This window comes from Argiope bruennichi, chromosome 9, assembly GCF_947563725.1.
Source record: "Argiope bruennichi chromosome 9, qqArgBrue1.1, whole genome shotgun sequence".
NCBI classification, from domain to species: Eukaryota; Metazoa; Arthropoda; class Arachnida; order Araneae; family Araneidae; genus Argiope; species Argiope bruennichi.
The window spans coordinates 28,258,439-28,283,581 of record NC_079159.1 but is presented as its reverse complement, the minus strand read 5'-3'; the positions used below and the strand labels follow the sequence as shown (position 1 = coordinate 28,283,581).

At 31.2% G+C, this 25,143-nt stretch overlaps 1 protein-coding gene across 2 annotated transcripts in view; it reads left to right on the top strand.

Annotated features, from left to right (window-relative positions):
* Window positions 1-25,143, top strand: part of LOC129984157 (receptor-type guanylate cyclase Gyc76C-like) — a 554,740-nt gene that overhangs the window by 416,330 nt on the left and 113,267 nt on the right. For both annotated transcript variants that reach the window (XM_056093958.1, XM_056093959.1), the window contains one exon: window positions 10,083-10,161. In XM_056093958.1, the coding sequence (XP_055949933.1) occupies window positions 10,083-10,161 (79 nt within the window). The remainder of the gene's footprint in view (window positions 1-10,082; window positions 10,162-25,143) is intronic.

Sequence of the window (25,143 nt, the reverse complement as noted above, 5' to 3'; positions counted from 1 at the left end):
TGTTTCGTTTTTGAAATCAAATAGGCCATCCCATAAATTTCCTCAAATTCATTGTTGATTTTATCGTCCTTTTTTCTCGTATTTAGTCCCGTTTAGAATCTGTATGGAAGCTATTTTTGCATAGAATTATTAACTTTGACCTAAAATCTTTCTTATTTATTGGGACTCCCCTTCCAAACTTGGACACTATAGAAATATTCCTGTTTCAGTCCGCCCCAGATATATATAAATATAAAAAGAAATATTTTTGCATAAAATTTTAAATTAAATAACTTATTTGACTATATGTGTCAACTTTTTTTTAATTGTAAAAATTAAGTGGAATTTAGCTAGAGATTGTACTTATACTTATGGAAAAAGATATAAATTGTTAGTACCCATTTTACAAATAATTTTATACGCTACAACTTTCGAGTTTTACTAGTTTTACAACTTACTGGTATTATAATTTGATGCGTGGGTTTTGAATAATTCAGGAAAAAGTGAGAAAACGTTTCTGTCATGCCTCTAACCTTCACGTAGCTGTTCCGACCTCATTGCTGAAAGGAGATGAAATGAAGAGAGATGAAGAGTGGACAGGAGAGAGTGGCTGACAACGATAAGTTAGTTGGAGCTCCGGTGAGAACTCGAAGAAATGAGTTTCAGTTTTAATCGGAATTTAATTGTACGTATATAAATAGTTATCAATCACTTAATCCATAAGATATAATCATAATATTCCGTTCGTAATAAGCTTGTGTCAAGTCAGAAACTAATTATCACGTGTGTCAAGGTACGTGAAAGCCTCATTCTTCTTCATTTGTTTCTTATCAAGAGTTCAAACATCACCTCTGAGTAGATGAAAAACTCAGCTCAGTGATGCTTGATCCTTACTGAAGTGACTAAATCATTAATACGTTATCCATATTTTTTTTTCCTGATTCAAAATTTCCAGCCACCTGTCTGTGCAATTTACAATGTTTTTTCCTCCCAAAAAATAGAGAAACATATAATTTTGACATATCATTTGGAACTACCTAAACTGAACTCTAGCCCTGAAGAAAAATCTTGACTTTAAATTATATCGATAAAATACCCGCTTTTTGACTAAGTATTTGAACTACATTAATTACGTAAAAAATTAATTTCCCCATATTGATCAGTTCTACTATGACGCAAATTTCTACAAAGTAAATTTCTGAAACTAACTCATCAATGATATCCTATCATTAATGGTGACGTTATATCTATAAATTAACTACATTTTTTAAGCACATAAAATATTTAGTTTAAACATTTTCCTCTCAAGATTAAAATGACAATATGCCAGGGTTTTTCTGTCAACTGTGTAGGTTTATTCTACAAAAATACAAAATAACAAAAACTGTTACCACAAACATCATTCAACAAACAATGCATTCCTGTTCGTGCATATCATAACTTTAACACATGATTTAACATATAGTCATTCCTTTGACTACATATATAAAATCGCCTTTGGCGACCTGATTCGCCTAGAAAATTCGTTTTATTTGAATTCAGATAAATTCTGCACATGAACAGAACTCATATAACTGGAAGAATATAAATGGATTTTAATGGAGGCAATCCCAACACAGCATTATTAAAAATGAAAATATCCAATTCATCTATTTTCAAAATTTCGCGATATTTTAACTTAGCCTTTTTTTTATTTGTCTCGCAAACTACACAGATATTAGACTTCTTCCTAAACTTTCAACAATGGAAGAAAAACAAAAGTTCCAATATTTGAGAAAACAATGAAAACGGTTTGGTTCCATTGCAACAATATAATCTAATGTTAAAAATTTGACAAAACATTTTTTTAGATTGCAAAAATCCAGGAAACTTTTACAACGGTTTAAAATTCATTTTAGTACGCTAAAATGTTCTAATGTTACCGAGGAAGAAATGCCGAAACCAGCTTAACTTTTTATTTATTAAAATTCTAAATGAAATTTCAAAACACTGACCTCAAAGTGCACACTTTCCCTTACCAAATGTAATACGGGGATGGGACAAAAATATGGAAACAGCTCGTGAAATGCATGCTTATAAAGAAGCGTTTATTCTAGTGAAATATGTAGGTAGCGTTGATATTTTTGCCTACTTACCCCACTTATATAACGACATGAATAAAATGCAAGTCATTCGTTGTCGGTACGTGGACAGATTATTGGAGAGCGTATAGTGGTTGTTCCGCAAACGAGGATTGTGACGAAAAAGAAGTATGCCACAACTGCCAAAGTTACCAATCCTCTGCTCACAAACCCTGTTAATATCAAAACAATCAGAAGGGAGCTCTATAAGTAGGGTATTTCTGTCCGAGCTGCAATTAAAAAACCATTCATCTGTGATGCTAATACTCGTAACATGAAAAAGTGATGTTTAATTCATAAAGTCTGAACTGTAGAGCAGTGGAAGATATTAATATTTTCAGTTGATTCTTGTTTCACACTTCTGCCTGAATTTATATCTGGCGAATGTCTCCCCAAGCCTATAATACAGACTACTTGTAGCCTAGAGTGAAACATGGTGGATGTTCGGTGATGGTTTGGGCAGCCATATCGAGGTTTTCTGCGGAGCCCATGGTAACTCTGCTAAACAACAATACTGCCAAGGATTATGTAAATGTTTTGGCCGATTGAATCCATCCCATGCTACAATCTTTGTTTCCCAAAAGTGATGATGTTTTCTAAGACGACAATGCACCTGCTCACACAGCTCACATTGTCCAGGACGGGCTTTCTGAGCACGAGGATGAACCTGGAATTAATATTATTGAACCATTATAGTCTACATTAGAGAGGAGAGTACGTATCCTCCACCATCATCGTTTACCTAAACTTGCCACTGTTTTGCAAGAAGAATGGTACAAGATTCCTTTGGAAACAATACAGAAACTATATTTATCTATTCCGAGAATTACTGCAAACTGTTTTGATTTTTAACGGTTTTTCTGTACCATATTAAACGATGAAACATGTTTTTTAGGTGTTTCCATATTTTTGTTGAACCCGTGTACGTACCAGAAATGGTAGCTGTAAATCAACAGTCTGATCTGTAAACACACTAATTCATTCATCTTTATTATTAGTAGATATAATCAAGCAACTCCTAAGATAAATATCACTAATCAAAATAGAAACAGCTAATTCACTTCAAATTAAACTTTTTACAGCAGCAGGATAAAGTAGTTCAATATAATCAGATGTCCATAAATCCCAATGTAATTTTAACACTTTTTGTACTCAAAGTTTCACCATGATTATCAGTGATGTCATATTTGTTATTAGTAATATTATCTTGATCACACGATCTCTATCCGCTTATGATCCCATGCTATGTTATGAATCCGTTAACGTGTAATTTCACCGTTTGATGTTTTCAGACGAATTAATCGAATTGCTTTATTTTTACCTGGATAAACTTAAAGAAGTTTACTCGTTGGCCAAAATGGAATCGTTCTCAATTAAGACAATATTTCTCACCCTTACTGTATAACAACTATCTTTTTACTTTCTCTTGTACGTAGTGCAGAGAGAGTTTTTGTAATCGACAAAAAAAAAATCGAACATGGGATTTTGCTGAAATCTCCACGTTTTAGATCTCCCTGATTTCAAAAAATACATTTTTTGAAAATGTCCATCTGTCTGTCTTAAAACAGCTGAAACAAACTGTGTCTCAAAAACGCTTTGATCAGGACAATTGAAATTTGGTATACAGTCTATACAGATTTGAAGATTTCTATCAAATTTTGTGTAAATTCTGTTCAGGAAGTCCGTCTGACCTTCTGTTCTTATATATGCTAATACGATAACAACAAAACGAAGAGTGCTAATTAGATAACATTCCGTACACAGATTTACTATGCATAGCCTAGACATTTCAAATATATAAAATTAGATTTGGGATTTTGTGGTTAAAAGTGTAGTTTTGTGTCAAAACGCGATTGAGAAAAATGTGTGTAAAGTACAAATTCAATGTCCAGATGCTATTAAGACATGCCAGAAATTAATCACCAAAAAAATTCGTAAAGGATGACACGATAGATTCAATAAAAATGTTAAATTCACACCAAAAAATATTTCGCAACTATTGTATGCCAATGCCACATTCTTTGACATGACACGTTCATTAGAGAGTTTTCGATAAAATTTTGGAGAGACCACGCCCGCTAGTTTATGTGACTACGTTAGAACCTCCAAAGTTTCACGACTAGACTTGTTTAATACCTTTCACATGAGTGACAATCCTAGTCAGATATTCCTAATGTAGAAATATCTTGTATGAACATTGATGGAGAGAGAAGAATTTGGTGATTAAGATCTTCAGATAGATATATGAGAGGTCTTGAGGTGATGACAGTTTCACAATCTATAAGATATTGAAAATATAAGAAATATCTGGAACATTTAATTTAAGAAATTGATGTAAGAAATTTATCGTCTATTTGTACATTCGACCTCAGAAGTCACTAACTAGGGTGCAGAAACGGGTTGGGGATGTATAGACTTCCACCACAGAAATCTCAAATATTTCCAATCTTCTCTAGCGACAAATATATCTGAAGAAAAACATTTTTAATTTTTGAAAAAACACCATTTTTCTTTTCTCAAAATTTCAAAACAACTGAACAACTGATGTATTATATCAAATAGATTTGGTCCTTTCATAAAACTATCATTCAATGATTAATTACATCTTGATTTGAAGGGAGCATTCTTTGTATTGGAACTGAGCTTAAACACTTCTTGGTTAGGAAGATAATGGCCAGAACAATAAAGAAAAATCTTCTATAAAATCTTTTTTTCTTTTGCCATTGTTCAAAAACACAATTATAGGCTTTAAATTGCTCATTTTTAAGCAGCTTTAATATAAATGAGTTTCTCTTTCCAGGGATATCTCTGATGCTAGATAGTATATCTAGCTTTCATATCCAGGCAGTTCAGCCTCGTATCTTCATCTTTTCTAATGTTTATATTTTTGGAAAAGCAATGAAAGGTGCCCTTTTTTTCCAATCCTTTTAAAGTATACATTTCACGCACATTTGAAATTCCAATGACTACTAATTTCCATAAATTTGATATGTCATAATTTTGAACTGAAATCTTGAAAATATGATATCGATATCAGCCTTCAGTTTTAACGTATTATATCAACCAAGACGGTTTCTACAACAACAAGACCAACATACAAGTGATACATATTTCCTGGAAAAAGGTTTCCAGCATAATTGGCTCCTATCAACAGTCCTATCGGCATTGAGTCTTTGCCGACCTCGGTGAGTTAGATACCTTTATTTTCATAAACAGTGGCTCTTGCATACAAGGAATGAATTTACAAATGACTTCTGATTCAAAACTTGCATAATTTTTCACAAGAATAATTTCTCTATAAACTATTCGCTGATTTTAACTAGTCACTACTTCCTTTAACTTTTACGTAGTTTCGCAATAGTTTTCATTTGGTTAACTGTAGGCTTCAAGATAATATAATATCTAAGATCCTGCATCGAATAACACTCTAACAGTTTCGCTTTCTCACCCTACTTAATGTACCAACAATGTTTGTAAAAGGAGATTTCAGGTTGACTTTGATTTGCCAATGCTATATTTTCGTCACTGAAGGTGAGTTCTAACCTAGATTAAGTCTTTACGCTATTAGATATTTCAGTTCACATTATAATCCATTTCTTTTGCTGACAAATGTGGTTGACCTTTAAACATATGTTTTCTTTAATGACAGGCTTTTCTTCAAAATATATTTTTAAGAGCTCTTGAGGATTGTGAGCTTTAACACAAAATACACATGGCTTCAAATTTTTGACGACATATACTAAAAAATCAGCCGTTGGAGATGGCATTCCCATTTCTTTATATTTTTGTTATCTATAAAAGATTCAAAGCATTTGTCTTTTATTAAATTAACACAACATGACCTATCATAACCTAAATATATGTTTACATCTTGGACACGAAATCCTTTTTCGGTACGAGATGTCAAAACATATAGTACACTTTATTCAGTACAACTCCGTGTCTCAACATACATTTCTAGTTCCCCCAATGCAGAACTTTTGTTGATGAAGCTCACTTTCCCTAACAAAAAGTCACTACGAATCTGATTGAATGGGACGGCTTTGATATACAATCATTTTCGTCAAAAAAATAGTTTATCGCCAAATTGTAGCGAAATGGCAGAATGTGGCGTGAACGGCAGCAATAGCATTTCCAATCATAAGGTTCCGATGAACGCTGCAGTAAATTAATGGAAATATAGAAAAGAAATGCAGCAAAATGGAGAAGTATGCAGAAGTAGATGCTTACTTCTGCATTGTCATTTGACATCCCCATCGTTCGCAAATCATATTCCTTTTAACGAGGACACTTTATTGTAAAAAATCCAGCACAAAACGTTTTTTTGGTAGACCAAAAGGCAAAGAACAACCTTGTAGAATTAACGCCTTTACTTAACGCGCTGTGTCGTGTTTTCGGCAACTCCGTAATCTCAGCCAGCATGAACTGGTATTTAGCAATATACTTTAATGATTCCATTTTAAAAGAAGCAGATATAAATATTTGAAAATATATCGAAATCGGATAAACACGAAAACGTAGCAATAGTAGAGGAGCGACAAAGAACAAACATTAGTAAAGAAACAAAAATAATGGCGGCAATGTAACCCTAAACAAAGCGCCACCGAAAAATTATTAACCAAATGACTGTATATCAAAGATTAGCCGATTGAATTTACAGGTAATACCTACTTTTTATTCATTTATAGCAATTCTGGATATTTTGACTTTAAACGGTTCAAACATCTTAGTTTTGATGCTGTTTATAATTGTTTGAAATACAGCTTTGCCACTCACTTTATACCAGATATCTGGGAGTTGGATAATGTTCCGCAATACAAATCACATACTTTTCATTAATTCACACGGGAATAGGAAATAGGGCATAAAGCGTCGGATCTTAAATACGAATGCATAATCTGCTTGCTACGTACAAGTAGCTAAGTTAATTTTAAAAGGATGCAAAATTGCAAGACTGGATCACCAATTGGCTCTTCTCAATTGGTGAAATACTTCACTTAAATAATTACCTCCTCCCGCTCAACTATTTTTTAATACTATACTCATTCCTTAATTTCTTTATTTTCATCTCAACGTCTTCTTAGAATGGAACCATTGGGTTATCTTAGAAAAATAAAAAGAAACATACATCGAATACCAAGACCTCTCCTAACAAAAATTATTCTTTATTTACAAGTAATGACATGCTGGCATCCCGGCATAGGGGTAGCGCGTCTTCCCCATGATCTGGGCATCCCGGGTTCGAGTCTCAGTTCGGGCATGGTTGTTTTTTGTCTGTGTTCTATCTGTGAGGTGTGTGAATGTGCCCCCCCCCTATAAAATGGGGTTGTGCAAGCGAATGTGAGTTTCATCTTCATATGAGCTAGAAGTCAGCCTTCTGCCCTCGGGTGCTCAGGGGTCTTTACCCTCAGAAGCTACTGCACCCCCTTTCCGTGGTAACGCGGACACGACATCATCATCATCACATGTATGCAATATATAAAAATATTTAAGAATACTTTATGTAAATATAATATTAAATGCAAATTATAATATTAATGGCTACTAAATATATGACTATCCATTCTGGACGTGTGGTACACCCAGCAGAAAGACTAAAATATTATACTAATTCTCATAGTTATTCATTTCATAAATTCAAATATTTATTATTAATTCAACTGTTTCATTGATTAATATTTCAAAGGAAAGTATATACTACTTTATAATAAGCCATGATCCTTAACTTACCTTTAATAATTTACATTTATTATAATATGAAAATAAAAAAAAGAAAATTAACATCTTTTAAGCGTTACAATGAAATAGTATTTATCATGTTATGAGAAATGAAAACCAAAATATCAGTGGTACAATTACTGTAACAATTAAGAATCACGAGATACCAAAGGGGTCATATCATTGACAATCCCGCTTGTATAATAACTTGCCTCATGGTATCTTAACCCTTTGCCTTCTGGGAAGTAAGGAGGTGCTTTATTATACATATGTGAATCTTAGGATTCTTTTTAGTGCCTGGAAATTTCAGAAATATGTACTCCTATTAGCATGAAATATCCAACGACATTGTTTCGATATTTACACGATACTGGCCGGTTGCCAGATTGTTCCACAACATCGTGTCGATATCGTGCTACATTTTGTGCTAATAGGGGCAGGTTTGTTATAATTCTTAAAAATTAATATGTAAGTTTTTTTTTCTGTGATACTAAATGCTAAAATTTTTCAAATGTCTCTTTGGAATAATATATATTTCCAAAGAAATACTATTTTCATTGCTTAAATATACAAATAATTCACCAATAAGGGAATCTAGAGTAAAAAAAATATATAGTACATGAGATATATTCTTTAAAAATTAAATGATGTTCTTTTTATAATCAATGATAATTTATCTGGAATATCCCGTAGAAACTATGAACTACCATATCATCTTATCCTTACATAATTTATATATAACGTAATTCGTATATAACTGTTATTCCAATCCTTATAAAATTATTACATCATCTAATTATTGCTACGGTACTACACAAGGCTACCACTTATATTCGTTACATTTCCCCCTTAACTTCTAAACATCGTAGATCATAAAACTGGTGTCTGGAATATTAAAAAGACTATGCGCACAGTGAGTCAACTTACAACGCTATCTATCGTCAAATTTTGGAACTAGTGTTTCTATCTCGTAAACAATAAAAGATCTTAGAAAAAAATCCAATTAGAAAGTTACAGAGTATTCTCGATTTTGTACGCAAAGATACTTTGCTTACATTAAAACTCAAAAGAGAATGTAAAAAAATAAACATTTGTATTTCCGTTTTCAACATTATGGCGTCTCGAAACGCGAGAAAAGTCATTTTATGAAATAAATACAAGACCGGATGAGGCCTATTAATTGAAAAAAAATGTTATTGGTGTAAATGATTATCGTGGCTAAATATTTGGTGCAGGCTCATTGGATCAGTATTTTACAGGGGGAATTAATGGGCAGAAGTAAATGGAACTTCTGCGGCATGTAATAACCAATTGTTTTGAGATTCTACCATTACGCCAATTTTAAAGCCATTGCTTCAATATGACGGTGCCTCTCCGCATAAAATTTTAAACGTTAAGCAGTACTTAATGGAGACATTCCAAAATCAAATCATTGGGTATAGTGGTTCTGTGAAGTGACCCGCGTGTTCACCTGACTTGACATCATGGGATTTTTTCTTATGGAGATATATAAAAAGGCATGTATATACTACCCTCTCCGCCAACATTCGGCTGCGTATTATTGATACTTGTGTCAACGTATGACTACCATGTTACATAATATGCAACAAGAAATTTATTCAGAATGCAAATATGTATCATGGCTAACGAAGAATATTTTGAACAGTATAAATAAATGGTCCTGAAGACAGGAAAGTGACTCCTGTGACCAAACAGATATTCATTTTTTGTATTCTGTTTTGAATATTAATGCGTGCAAAATAACTTTCCCTACTAAATCGAGAATGATCTATAACTTCTTTCTAATTGACTTTTTTCTCGTATTTTCCACCGTTTAGGGCCATTAATTCCATTTAGGTGACAATACAAAGACATTCATAAGTTTAAACAATATTCGTTCTAAGAAAAGTTTCATGAAGCAAAATATAGAATGCTGTTTTCTAAAGCGAATCAGAATTATTTAATAAAATATGAATATTCAAATAAAATATGAAAAAAATTATATTCAGAATTATTTAATAAGTTGAAATGATATGTTGCGTACCTTTTCGCTTGCTGTCAATATGAACTTCTGCTAACAGTTTAAATTTCAAAAATTCATAGATCCCAGCAGTAGCAACATTTTTATATTTTTCCATTTTAATAACTTAAAATCAGTCAACTATTAAAAATTTAGCTGATAAGTTTATATTAATATAAATAATATTAATCTTTGAATTTTATAGCTTGTATTAAAGATAAATCGATTCAATTTGTTTTTTACAGATCTTATTCGAGAAATCATATCTGGCGTATTGTTCTTTCTCCTCCTGATACTGTGTGTTGTGTGCTGGATAATGTATAAGTGAGTACTTCTTATATTTACAATATAATAATATTTACATTATATTGTATTTACAATATAATAATTTTCTTGTATTTACAGTATAATAATATTCCTGTATTTACAATATCCTTTAATTTTTACCTTGTATTTACAACATAAATATTAAACCACTGGAATTGCGCAAGATGTTCAGAAATATATTAGTGATATTCCAACAATCTGAAATTTGCTCAAAGAAATGCCCAGTTTTCCGAAGTATGTATAGCTGTGTTTTCAACTTTATGTGGTGAGGCAATTCACAAGAATTAGGGTATAAATGGTTTGATTCAGATATTCGAAAGAGAACTGGTCAACCAGAAAACTATTTATGGAAAAGAAATTATAGTCATCGAAAATTACTTGTTGAAAACTTTTCCCCAGATACTTATTGGCTAGAATGAAAAAGATCAGAAGAGAAATAACTCCATATTTTTGTTTGCAAGTCGTGTAAGAAATTATATGTGATATATTTCTTTTTACACTTCAGTGGGTTACTCAGCCACCATTTGTAATTAACACAGTTTGTTGCTCATGCAGAACACAGATGAGAAATGTCTTGGAATCTGTCTTATTTACACAGGACAGTAAGAAAAAACGTTAGTGAACTAGTTAGTTTCCTCCCTTTTATTTGTCTTTAACATTCGTTAGGACGCTCGATTTTCCATATCGACTGGTTATATCATTAGCTAAGGGTCATTAGTATAGCACAGGTACATATATTCTAGAACAGCATTTATTTAAATATTAAGGGAAAATTTTCCATAGAGAGACAACAGCTCTTCAATTTCAGACAAGATCTTTTACGTACAGGGGGATACAATCTGTGGAAAATAAATATGATAAAAACCTAGTTACAAATAATCAATATACGTTATGATGGCCGTTAAATAACACATTGATCACATAATTCTTATTTATCAAATTAACCCTTAACTGGGGACGTGTGGTCTGTGAGACCGCTAGCGATGGATTTTCGGTCACCTCTATTCCATTTTAACTCAATTGAATGGATTGTTTTGTGACTTTCAATACACGTGCACTTTTTGAATCGATTTCAGAGGATTATTTTAAAATAAATTCAGTTATTTCTTCGAGCGCCGTCTCTAAGACCGCATGTCCCTGTTAGTGTCCCAGGGATAAACGAGGCTTAGCAAAGGACGCTAAAACTTTGGTCCCGAAATATCATCTAATTTACTGATCCTATTATGAAGCAGTGCTCCAGACACTTTTAAATGAAGCAGGAAGTGATTTTAGTGATAAGGATAATTGAACAGAAGAGTTTTTCGATGAAAGTCCGCATTCAACTGATTCTGATATATATGTTCAAACATAATTAATTTTTCTAGTGATAATGTATTTTGAAAAATTTATAAAATATATTAATATACCAACAGATATACATACATAATTTATAGGTTGATTTTTATACTAGTTCTTAACCTGTATGTTTAAAATGCCCTAGAAAACCATGCTATGAAAGTCGCACAAGCCCATAAAAAAGGGCCAATTTTACCCATTGTCAATTTTTTTTATATTTCATATAATTGTTGAATCTTATATTATATTGCCTTCTATATACCTTCATATACTGTAAAAATAAATATGATTTAAAAAGTAATAAGTAATATGTTTTTTCAAAAATATTATTCATTGCAACATGTAATTTGAGAAAAAAATATATGTCCCAACGCAATTACTTTTTTCAATGATAATGTATTTTGAATAATTTCTAAAACATATCTATATATCAAGAAAAATATCTGCAAAATATATTGGCAGTTTTTCATACTAATATATTCATTAGAAAATTCACTTTGAGTGTAAATGAAATGCGGTCTTGTAGACCGCACCTCTCCAGTTAAGTTCTAAAATTTCACCTCCCCAGTTAAGGGTTAAATCATAGAACAGCCCGCAAAGAAATATTAAATAAAATATGAAAACAGATAAAAATATCTGATACGTTATATATATATATATGTCTGATAATAGATTTCAAAATTCCTGATACATTGGTCTTATAAATTTAAGCACGTAATTATTGTATATAAATTTATTTCGCGTATTTCGGAAAGGCTCTAATTTGGATCAACTTTTATATTCAGATACGGTTTTACCTTTTTATCTATATAGGTGTTTTTGCTGAGAAAGCGCAATTTTACTCCCCCCTAAAAAAAGCCTTTTTTATAACTAACTATTTTAGCCTTTTTCTATCTGCTCTCATGCTGACAATGGCACAAAGCGCCATCTTGTAAATTTTTGTGGTACTTTCATTGTTGCCATAGGATTGTAATCTAGTGGTACCTCAAAATTTTGTGAGATTGTTTATATGCCATTACCCACATATAGGGATTGCAATACCAGAATACCGGGATACCGAATACCGGTATTTTGAGCCATTTGTACAATTTTGTAATACCGGTATTCACAAGTTTAAATACCGGTTTTTCGGTATTTACTAGAAATTTTTAAAATTGTCTCCACTATATGTTCAGGTATCGCGAACATAGCAAAATAGTATACGTTTTTGTTTTTGTCTCCCTAACGGGGGAAATTAATTAGCTAATTACTTAAATCTAAATTAGCGAAACATGGATTATACCTGAAAGAAAATATTGTATCCATAACGACTGACGGGGTAACAATTATGAAAAAAGTTGGAAAGTTGATTGGTGCAAATCAGTAGTTGTGCTATGCACATGGAATTCAATTAGGAGTAATAGATGTATTATACCAAAAAAATAAAGAACAGAAGAATCCAAATACTTTGGATATAGAAATTTCGGATTCCAACTTTGAAAAGAGTAAGAGTGAGAGTGATATTGACAATGAAGATAATGACAATGTAATTGTTGAAGAAGATATTGCTAATGAGGATGAAATAGTAACCTACCAAGAATTGCTTCCTATAATTTATAAAGTTAGAAAAATTGTTCAGATATTTAAACGTTCCCCTATAAAAAGGAAATAATCATAAAATATATTTTTCTGAAAATAAAACAGAATATATGTTAATATTAGGTTCTAAATCACGTTGGAACAGTTTACTCCTAGTGATGGAACGATTTTTGAAACTGAGAAATCCAATCCAAAAGCAATAATCGACTTAAACCTGTAAATTAATTTTTCAGATAGTGAATTCGACTTAATATCCAGAAATATATCAGCTCTACTTCGAATAAAACTGACTATTGAGGCATTATGTCGGAGAGATTCTAATTTATCAACAGCTAATGCAACAATAAATTTCATGTTGCAGTCACTGAAAGAATAGCACACATCACTATCTGAAGAATTATATATTACATTGAAAAATCGCACAGAAGATAGGCATACCGAAATAGAAAATGTCTTATGGTATTTACATAATTATAATGATTTTAAAAATGAAAAAGAAAAGATCCAATTCAAATTTGATTAAGTTTAGAGTAAATTTTCTTAAAATTTTTTACCCACAAACCTATCCACATTCAGAAGAATTCGGTTCAATTATCGAAGATTATGACGTTACTACTGTTGATAGGGAAAAGGAATTGTCACTTGAACAAAAATTAGAATTAGCGATAAATAAAAAAATTTAATACAGTACAGAATACAAAATACAATACAGAAATTAGCTATATCCAAAACCATCCGACGAGAAATCAATTTATTTGAAGATGAGGGATTTAGAGACTTGGGAAAAAGTATATCGCGCATTGCTACCAGTACCACCAACTAGCGTAGATGCCGAAAGAACGTTTTCAACAGCTGGTAATTTTTACACAAAATTACTTTACAGGCTTAATGACAGTACAATTGATGCCTTATGTTTTTAAGATAACATTTCAAAAATTTATAATAGTACCACAGACTAAATAGTGATATTTACACTTTTTTTTGTGATTTAAATAAATAAGATGTTTCTTTACTTTTTTGTGATTATATACTGTTATAATTTATAAGTTACAAATTATTTTTTGTGATATTTACACTATCTAACAAAACTGGCAAACAGAACAAAAAAACACCTGTGTTTTCTTCATTTTTCTGAAATTTCCAATACCGGTATTAAAACCGGTATCCCGGTATTAAGATTTAAAAAATACCGAATACCGGTATTGAAATTTTGGTCCGGTATTGCAATCCCTACCCACATACTACCACAATAATACAAAGTAATTATTGTGTTAACCAATGAACTTGACGTACAAGTAACATTACCTATCTAAGCTGCCGAGAGAAGCTTGGTCTTCGATGTACTTTTACATAGAAATGCAATTTCCCTGCAGTTTCAGGCAAGAATGAAGGGGGACTGTTGCATACAGGGGAACACAATCTGTTGGAAACAAAAATGTCTGATACGTAAATCCCAACTGTATTAAGAAATCCATTCAAAATCAAACAAATCAACATGCAAATACAGATAAAAAACAGCAAGTTCTGTACGATCAATATATTGATTATCAATGCAAAATAAGACATAAAATCATCGATATAACATTACAGGATTATATTATTATAAATTATAAATCATATTTATTCATTACATAATTTTTTTCATCTACTTCTTCGCAATGGACAAATCCAATAGAAACGGGTGGAAAGCACAAACGTCATTTTTAATATTTAAAATTTATGCAAGCATTCTTTATGGCATATGCAAGCAACTTCTAAAAATAATGGGGCATATATGGACAGTGAAGTTAACTGTTAAAAAGAATTTTATGTCTCTAGCAACATCTACATTTACAAATTAAATAATACATATTGAATTTGCATAAATTCGTCCGATAACGCATGGCACATATTACGCAATTTCCTATTCTCGTATCTTACATTCCACATTATATTAATTGTACTTCAAATTTTGTCTTCGTCATACCTCAAAAGTTGATAATATATCTCCTACCTACATCCATGCACATATAGTTAGTACTTTAGTACTTACTGCTTAATATATTAATGTAAATAAAGGAGAAATGTTGAACCCTGTTATTTCTATATTAATTTTTACTTTCTTGTATATGTAGTATGGATAAAGTTTAGTAATCGTCAAAAAATTCGAACTCCAGATGCTGACAAAACTCGAGGTATTAGATCTCTCTGAGTTAGAAAAACATATTTTTGTAATATGTCTGTCTGTCTGTGAAAAAAATAACTCAAGAACGCTTTGAGCTTTATGAAATTAGGTATATGGTCTTTATACCAAATATGTAGATTTATATCAACGGCCAGACGCCCGTCCGAATATAATTTAACACGATAACTACAAAACGAAGACACCGAGACAGATAAAATTCGATATACATAATTAATTTATTGTCTAGATACTTATCAAATTTTGAGCCAAATCCAACACGGGATGGCCCGTCATTCGATCTGGACTTTCAGACGCATGAAAACGCGATAACGTAAAGACGCGTTGTCTTAAGTATATCAAATTTGGTATGGAATTTTGTGTCTACAAGTGCAGTTTTGTGTCAAACTTCGGTTTCAATTGGTTGGGATAAACGCATCTAAATCATTAATTTGATTTTTGGATAATATTAACCACATGCCAGGGATTAATCGCCAAATAACTCAAATATTCAATCAATAAACATGGCAAATTCACACCAAAGGTTAATATTTCGTATCTCTTGTGTCATCGTATTCGTATCTTGTCAATGGCATTCAAGGCGTTCTTTGAGATAAAGCTTTTATTAAAGAGTATGCGTGAAAATTTTGAGGTGAACAATCCCGCTGGTTATATTAATTCTTATCAATTTCCTGCACATGAATGGATTATGGTAAGACTTTATCATTGTACCAAAAATTATGTTCATATCTGTTTAACACGTTCACAGCCACGATCGGGGCCGTCTATCTAATTAGATGACACCTTCTTTGCTATCTTTTAACTGTTTAGCTTAACTTATAAGTAGCATCTAATAACATAGATGGATGGTACAATTACATATTATCCGTAATGCACAGGCCCGTTTTCGGCAGTTAATGTGTTAAAAGCAAGGAATAATTTCATTAATAATAAGATTATTTTTACCCTTTCACTCACCAGGGCTTAATTTAAGAAATAAAATAAATCTATTACTTATATGTCTCCAATTCATTTCAAAAGCAACTTTTAAGTCATCTCTACCCTATAACTTTCGCGATATATATATATATATATATATATATATATATATATATATATATATATATATATATATTAAACTCTAATTTCAATTTAATTAATTTCCAAAGTTTTATCTTAATTTAGCCCACTGTAACTTCATTCTAAAATATTCGCTTATTTCCTGATCTAATTCCACTTTATGTACTTAATTAATTCAAGAGAAACTTTGTAAAATTGCAGAATCGGTTAAAAGCCTCACTTTCCCACACTCCGAGTGAAGGGACAAAATACCGCTAAATTCTTTTTTAAAAAATCGCTGTGTTTCCCTTGCCTAGTCGACGCGTATAGCAAAAATCCCTATCATAATCTTAATAATATATTAGGATGATAATTGATAAATTAATAACACAAATCAAAGTAAATATTTGCAGATGTTCTAAGTCTTATGGTTTTAATGAATAATAATTTTGATAGCAGTAATGATTCATTTTTATTGAGATTTCACTCACAGAAGCGATATTTCCTTGCAAATAATGACTCAATTAGTCACCATAGTTATTTATATGCTCGGCAATCGGCAGTGTTGACGCCAATAAGTCAGCAGAACGCTCCGCCTACTATTATTTTAGCGCCACCGAGTGGTGAAATGATGTAACTTTTTAGTCTATGTTGTGAGTGTTGAGAATAAAGCAATGGAAATACAGTCCAAGAGTTTGTGTTTCATTTATATGTGATTGAATTTTCTAAAAACTGAGCTATCGAGGGCCAAAACATGGTCCGTCGAGCCGGAGACGTCTATGCATCTATTGAATAGTGATTGAATTTTCTAAAAACTGAGCTGTCGAGGGCCAAAACAGGCAGTTTGATTGTAGAACTTATCAGGTGTTAAATGGATAAGTGATTTGTCAGCATCATGTTTAATTGGACGTTCTGCTTACAATAACATTGCAACTAATAATATTTAATTAAGCTTTTGATGTGAATGTTTCGCGCTATTCATTTGATGATATATGGGATTGGAGAAAGATATTATGGTAATTGTTGATATATTTATAGCAGAATGGAACACGTCCTTTTTAATTTAGATTTGAGAACCTATTTCGATAAAATTTTGGCATCATGAACAAATAGAACTGGTTTCATCTTCCCGCTCCATCAAGCACACATATTAAAAAGATATCAGCCAAATAGATTTATTTTAATAGTATCATCTGAAATATGATTGGTTTGGTTTGGTTATATTAACGTCCCGTTTTGAAGCAACACTAGGGCTATTTTGGGACGGACCTCGTCATTTTGAACCGCGGTCAGATGACGAGAACGACACCTGAGGAGGAACCCCCTTCTCCACACCAGACCAGCGGGAGAACGTTTGGTCATGACGGATTTAGCGTGCAACAGACCCCCTTACACGACGGTTCGTCGGTGGAATCGTGTCTCGAACCTGAAACCCTCTGGTTCCGAAGCCGAGACCTTACCACCAGGCAACCGCGGCCCATCTGAAATATGAAGTGTTTAGTATAATTTCCTTTAATATCTTAGTGTTGAGATCAGGTATTGAAAAATAATACCTTCATTTACAAACCTCACACTTTTAGACCCAGGAAATACTGGTCATAAAACAGCCAAACACAGCATTTTCGACGGTCAATAAACTTCTTAAACCCAATTTATAAACCTCAAATTATGTAATGATACACTCAATAGTTGCGGCAGTTTCAATAGTTGACTATCTTGTACAATGACAGCCAATAATTCGATCACTATGTATTCGCAAAATTTTATTTTCATCGGAATGAATTTGTGTTATGGAATATTATCAAGTGCTAATTTACTAAATATTCAAAGTTTGTAATCATTTTGGAAAATCCTTGTATTTTTGATGAATATCAATGTTATTAATATTTTTAATGTTTACTATTCAAGATATATCAAAATATTAAAAAAATAAAATGCATGAAAAAATTGACTTAATAAAATAATATGTATTTGTATCTAAATATATCGTTTAAAATAATTTTGATTAATTATCTCCAATAATGAGATAACAAAATTTAAAATTTTGTCAGGAATCCTGTCAAAAATAATTTTGATTAATTATCTCCAATTATGAGATACAGAAAATTTAAAATTTTATTAGTAATAATATCAAAAAATAATTTTGACTAATTATCTTCAACAATGAGATACACAAAATTTAAAATTTTATCAGGAATCATATCAAAATAAATTTTGATTAATTATCTCCAACTATGAGATATACAAAATTTAAAATTTTATCATAAATCATATCAAAAATGAACAAACTTTATAAAATAACTTTCATCAAGGCATTTCCAAGGAGATACAAATTTCAATGATTTGCAAATCTTAATCTAGTTTCGATATTCATCCCCTTTCAGCTGTAAGAGGCTTTTATCTTCCATTGGTACAGAAAAAAGAAAAACTTTGAACAAAATACTTTTCTTAACAATTGACAGCGGACTGAACATCAAAAATTGCCTCTCATTTCTAAGAAACTTGCTTTCTTTAATGACCTCAGGGAAAAAACGTGACATATCGTTAACTTCATAAGACTTTCCAGTATTATAAGTTATCTCATTTTCCAAAGTAACTCTTCTTTTAACAGAAATGAAATGCAATGGCCTATTACAGTTTTCATTTCTTTTTTACTGTACAATATCTGTTGGAGGATGTAGATAACTACGTGAGTACTTAGGTTATCACGTGCCCACTGCAGATCGCTTCACCTAAATGGATTTACTGATAAAGGAAAAGAAATGTACATCCAACCGAGGGTGCTATTTATGAATTTAGATTCATTGCTTTATGTTTAATCTTCATTAGTAATATGTCTTATACGGTCTGTGGATTAATATCCACCAATCATCGATTGTAAAGTCTATTTCATATAGTCCTATTACTTTCTTACCGAAAAAAGAAATGTTTCTCACATGCAGTGTATAAAAAGAGTTCATTTGTTAACTAACTGCCCACACTTTGGTCTAATCATGAATAGCACGAGTCACACTCGTGGAAATAAATGCGGGCTGTATTCAAACCCAAAGTAGGAAATGCCAAGTGTTTAAATTCATGGGAAAACTATCAGGCAATGTGTCAAATGTTGGTTTGCGTAATGTTCTCATTATTTAAAATCTTTTTAAATCATACAAGGGTCAATTTATATTATTATAGTTGCATTATAGTTTCTTGGCATAAATACGCTCTAATAAATGATTCCCATATTAAAAATTTTATTTTTTTATTCACTAATCGTATTTGTCAACTAATTTGTTAGCCCGGGATGTCGATTATATTTCATTTCATTTAAACAATTTATATATATTTTTATATCAATAATTCCTCCAAATCGACATTCATTAAAGTTGTGTAATTTTAATTGTCCTGCAAATATTTTGTTCACTGAGTATATGGACTTTTGCAAAGAAAAATAGTTATATGACGTCATTATCCTATCAAAAACGCAACTTCCCGATTCATATGTCTTCTCAGCTTTCACGATATTGTAACTTCACTTTTTAATTCAACTCTTAAACTGCGCAGATAATTAAAAGAATAATGCTTCTTCGGTTTTCAACAATGGAAGAAAAGCACGTAATTCAATATTGGATGAAATAATGAAAACGGGTTGAATTTCATAGTAACAATGCAATCTGTTGTTGAGAAATTAAGCAAAAAAAAAAAAAAAAAAAATTGCCAAAATTCAGGAAAATTTACCTTACTATTCAATTAGAATCACTGAAAAGACAAATTTTAAAATTTTGAAAAGTTGTAAAAATTGTTTTTGTGCTGTAATATCTTCGAAAATTGTACTAGAAAAATGTCAAAATCCTGTTTTATTTTCAAATAGTTAAAATACCAATAAAAAATTCAAAAATCGGTATGAAATGCACATTTCCACCCTCCAAAGCATATAAGTGCCTGATTTGGTACTTTAGGTCAAACGGTCTGGTCTATAGAGTGATAAGATACGTACACAGATTCATCGATATTATTAGTTGAGATATAGTGTTTGCTTTATTATATTGCATACAAAAATTTATTTTGAAGTTCACAAGAATATCGAAGTATTGTGCTTAACAATATGTATTCGCATTTCAATTCGTATTGCAACTGCTTTTGCATTTCAGTGTGACTCATTTAATGCACTCTTCTTTCGGTTGGGCTAAGATTTCATCGCGATAAATAGCACGCAAGGGATTAAATATAACGGGGGGGGAGGGGGGATTGTTTCAATTAATATAACCATATTCTCTCTTTCCCCATATTCATCTTGAAAATAACAATAGTAATATTCCGAAGTTAGGCGATTGGTGAATCCTGAAAAGCATAATTCGAAATCTCCTATATAAATGTGCAACTTTGCTTATAAATAAATGCGAATTTTATTTCATTAAAACCAAAGGCTAGGGTTTGAGTTTGATGGAGTTTACTAGCGCTGAAACCATTTCTGATTATACAGCGCCAACCATAAGGTATATGCAAACATTATGGTTCATTAAAAAGGTGCATGTTCACATTTTAAAAGGTTATTCAAAAACTCTGCTCTAGAGAAAAAAAACTGCTGTATAGATTTGTAGCATTAAAAGAGAATGAACAATACTCATATAAAATAGAAGAATCTGTACTAAAATAGAATTTCCAAAGGCTAGGAAGGGTCTATCTGCTTGGAATAAAATTATATAACAATATAATTTTCATATCAAATGTAAAAATATAATTGTTCGTTTGTTCGTATTTTATGCGCTGGACTCTTCATCTGATTTCGTTAAAACTTTCACAACTTATTGCTTAAAAGTGCGCGAAGATTCTAGGCATAGTACAATTATTATATCTGAAGTCAAAAAAAAATAAAATAAATATTATTTATATCCTCCTTTATGTATCATTCAATTTCAGTAAGTGTATTCATTGTCGACAAGAAAATAGCTAACATTATTTCTATCGTTTTCTAATGAAACAAGATAACTATTTCATATTTCAAACGATATTTCTAAAATGGTTTCTTCTGCTGCAGCAACGCGCCGCTTGCCATCTAGTATGTAAAAAAGTGCATATTAAAATGAAAACATTACACAAAAGGGATTCATTTCGATATCGATGGCTCCATAAAATATTAAAAAAAAATATTTCACTCCATAAATTAGTCAACAATATTTTCAATGTTACAATGTATTATCTCCGAAATTTTTTATCATTTCCTGAGCAGAGACCTTCAGAATGCTTACAGTTCATGTTCATTTTTTTTTTTGGTTATCTGAGTCTAAGGTGCCCACTTCTACAGCAACAATTTGTTGACGCATGCCTGTCACTAATGGTTAGCTCATTGCTCATTTCGACAATTCATTAATATCATTCTTATCAATGTCCAATCATAATTAATCATTCTTATCCAGCATTACTTTCAGATAATTTCATAAGAAATATGAAAAAAATAAACAGTTTTTACTTTTTTATGTGTGGAGTAAACTAAAAGAATGTATCTATCTTTCAAACCACCCTGAATCAAAAAAATAGATTTTTCGAAATATGTCCAATTGACTTTTATCAACACGGCAACCCGAAAATATTTTGGGCTGGTTAGATAAAGTTCGACATGCTGTCTTATCAAATTTATAGATATCTAAAAACTTTGGACCGAAATTCATTCACAGGAAATGTGTTTGTCTGTCCTAGTTCTAGGGAACATGATGATGACAAAAGGCAAATGTTAGATCAATAAAATTAAATACAAAGTGCTACTATTAGATCCATGTCAAATTTTTAACTGAATCCTTTGAAGAGTTGGCCATCTCTGGGTCTATACAACAATATTGATCTATACAACAACAACAAAAACGACAACTCATTAACGCATCAGCCAGTGACAATAATCCATGTTTATACGGCGTAGTTCTGTGGTAATGGGATGGGTGACTATAAATTAAAACAGTTCATAAACACAACAATAAAAAAATATATAGTTTTTTAAAAACCTAATGTATCTAAATAAAATCAAGTAGATATACAAGGTCATATATCAAAATAAAATGAATTTGGTATATGACCTAAATTTCTGTTTCAATTAGTTAAAGATAGACTTTCAAAAGACATACTCGGCTTTCTTCACTATACTTTCTGCTGATCTCGCTAGAAAACACTCATGTGTTGGACTCTAAAAATAAAATTTTGAGTTCTTATGACACCCACTGCCTTCACAAATGTTTATGGGTTTTATTTAAAGGATGGATAAAACACCTTTTTTAAGGACTATGCATGAAAATTATAGGAGACAACTGCTTATCTCAACATTTTTTAACATATTCTAGGCTAGATAGGAAAATAAGAAACCATTTGCGTACATCGAGATGTAGTACGGGAGGCATGTATTAAATCAAATTTGTATTAAACTCATAATTTCATCTAAAGATTGCAGTGTCATAAAACACACACAAAAAAACATTAGTTCTTCGTATTTGAAAGCTAATTAATGAGATATTAAAGTTATAGAATCATAATAATATCGCACTTTCAGAATTAAAGCAGTTTCTCTCTGTTTCTAAATGAGGCATTGTTTGTGGAATAGATATCTTTGATGTCAATTCATTTTCTACGAAAATTATGTTTAAATTTTATCATCACTTTATCTCAAAAACAGTTATTTAAGAAAATACGAATGGAAGACCACGAACTAGAGGTGTTTAACATCTTTTTTTCATTTTCTGTCTGTTAGAAATTTATTAATGAGGAAGTCATCTTTCAAACAATGGGAAACCATTTTTTTCAACGGATATTTGTCATTTTTTAAGAACTCTACAATAAATAAATTACCTTTTGGATGCAATTTTTATGTATTGTATACAATATAATCTAAAGAACCTTTTGTACTTATTAATACAAATATTAATATTCTTATCAAAAAGACTTTTACAATATATAACGAGTGATCAGAAAATGGATCGTCCGCATGTATACGACAGCTGGTTAAAGAATCGATTTAATCATTTGATTTAAGCTGTAATTTTAATGAATTATTTCTAAATTATTCTTTTCAAAAAACAGTTTGTTTACGTTTCTCGAGACCAGTTGCAACGCTTCTAGTTATCCCACTTCATAAATTATTTTTCCTCTGCCTATCAAAACAAATTTTGGGTGACGGCCTGAATGATTGAAAATTACACGTTAAAATATCGCAGAATTTACATTGTTATGTTTAATTATTAAAGACTTATTATTAAACGTAATTGAATCAGATGATGCAAATCTTTGCAGAAACTTTATAAAGTACATAAATAAATTGTTTGAAAAAAGGCTTTTACTGCAACTTTAAATGTGTAACAAAATTATCTAAAACACTGTTTAATATGTAATTATTTATATATAAAGGATGATCAATACAGTCCTTTTAACCCTGCGAATTAAAAGTAGCAGCTTGTATAGATAGGGAAGTAACGTCTACTTATAGTACAGTGACTATGCTGAATTTATTGGGCCAAGTTATGACACACCTAGCGGCGAAATAAGGAAGTTACAAGAAATAGTTGAAAAATAAAGTAGAGTGACCATTAGAAAATTATACCCCGTACCATATCTGCCCATGCACGTGCTTATTTAAAAAGCGTAATAAATAAATTAGACAAGTCAGGAGCTACGAATGGATTACGGACCGGTTTAGAATAGAGAAATTTAAAATGCTGACCAGGACTGAGATCTAGGACAATGATAAAAAAAGATAATTTGTAAATAAAAATATGCTAATGCGGAATGTATTTTTAAATGTATTACTTAAAAGCTTAAATTTAAACTGAAAAATGATTTTTTTGCATATCAGAAATTGATAAGCTAAAGTAAAAGTTTTCTGCAATTTTGGATATAGAAAACCAAAATTAGAATTTTATGTTACTGTCAGTTGCTTTAATCTGAACTTAAATATGTATAAGATAAAAGAAAAATGGGTGATATAAAAATTAATTTAGCGAAGGTAAATTAATTTTAATACTGATGTTTATTAGAATTTCCTACTTTAGTAAACAGGACAACAACAACAAATTTTATGTAAAGAATATTTTAACTGATTTTTGACTGAAATTAGTAAGCTGATTTCAAATATTAAAAAATTTTTCTATATATCAGCTATCTATTTTACTTTATCGTATAAGAAGTGTAAAGGAAGTACAGGGGGATCTCTCTTATCGAAAATATTTGTAAAGCGAAACACATAATAAGCCAGCGTCCTTGCATAAGGGTAGCGCATCTTCCCGTGATCTGGGTTCCCGGGTTCAAATCCCGGTTCGGGCATGGCTGTTCTTCACCTGTGCTCTATCTGTGAGGTTTCTGAATGTGCCCCCCTGTAAAAAGGGGTTGTGCAAGCGAATGTGTGTGTGTGTCATCTTCATATGAGCTAGAAGTCAGACTTCTGCCCTCAGGTGCTCAGGGGTCTTTACCTTCAGAAGCTACTGCACCCCCTTTCCGTGGTAACGCGGACACGACGTCATCAACACATAATAAACAAAATTTTTCATACATAATTCAATTTTTTCCGTAGGATTCCATGTAAAAATAGGACAATGCATTCCATTGCTGAAAAAAATATCGGAGCAAATTTATAATAATATAATTTAATGTGTATATATATATATATATATATATATATATATATATATATATATATATATATATAATGCATGCTTTTTCCGCAAGAAAGTTGTATAAATATATTTCTGTTTGGATATGCTTCAAAATTTGGAGAAAATGAGACACGGCATTATCGTTAAATGAATTTGAACGCGCATAGCTATTAATTTATTTCTCATCCTAAATTGTAATAATTTCCCATGTTTCCAGCATCTCTTATTTCATTGAAA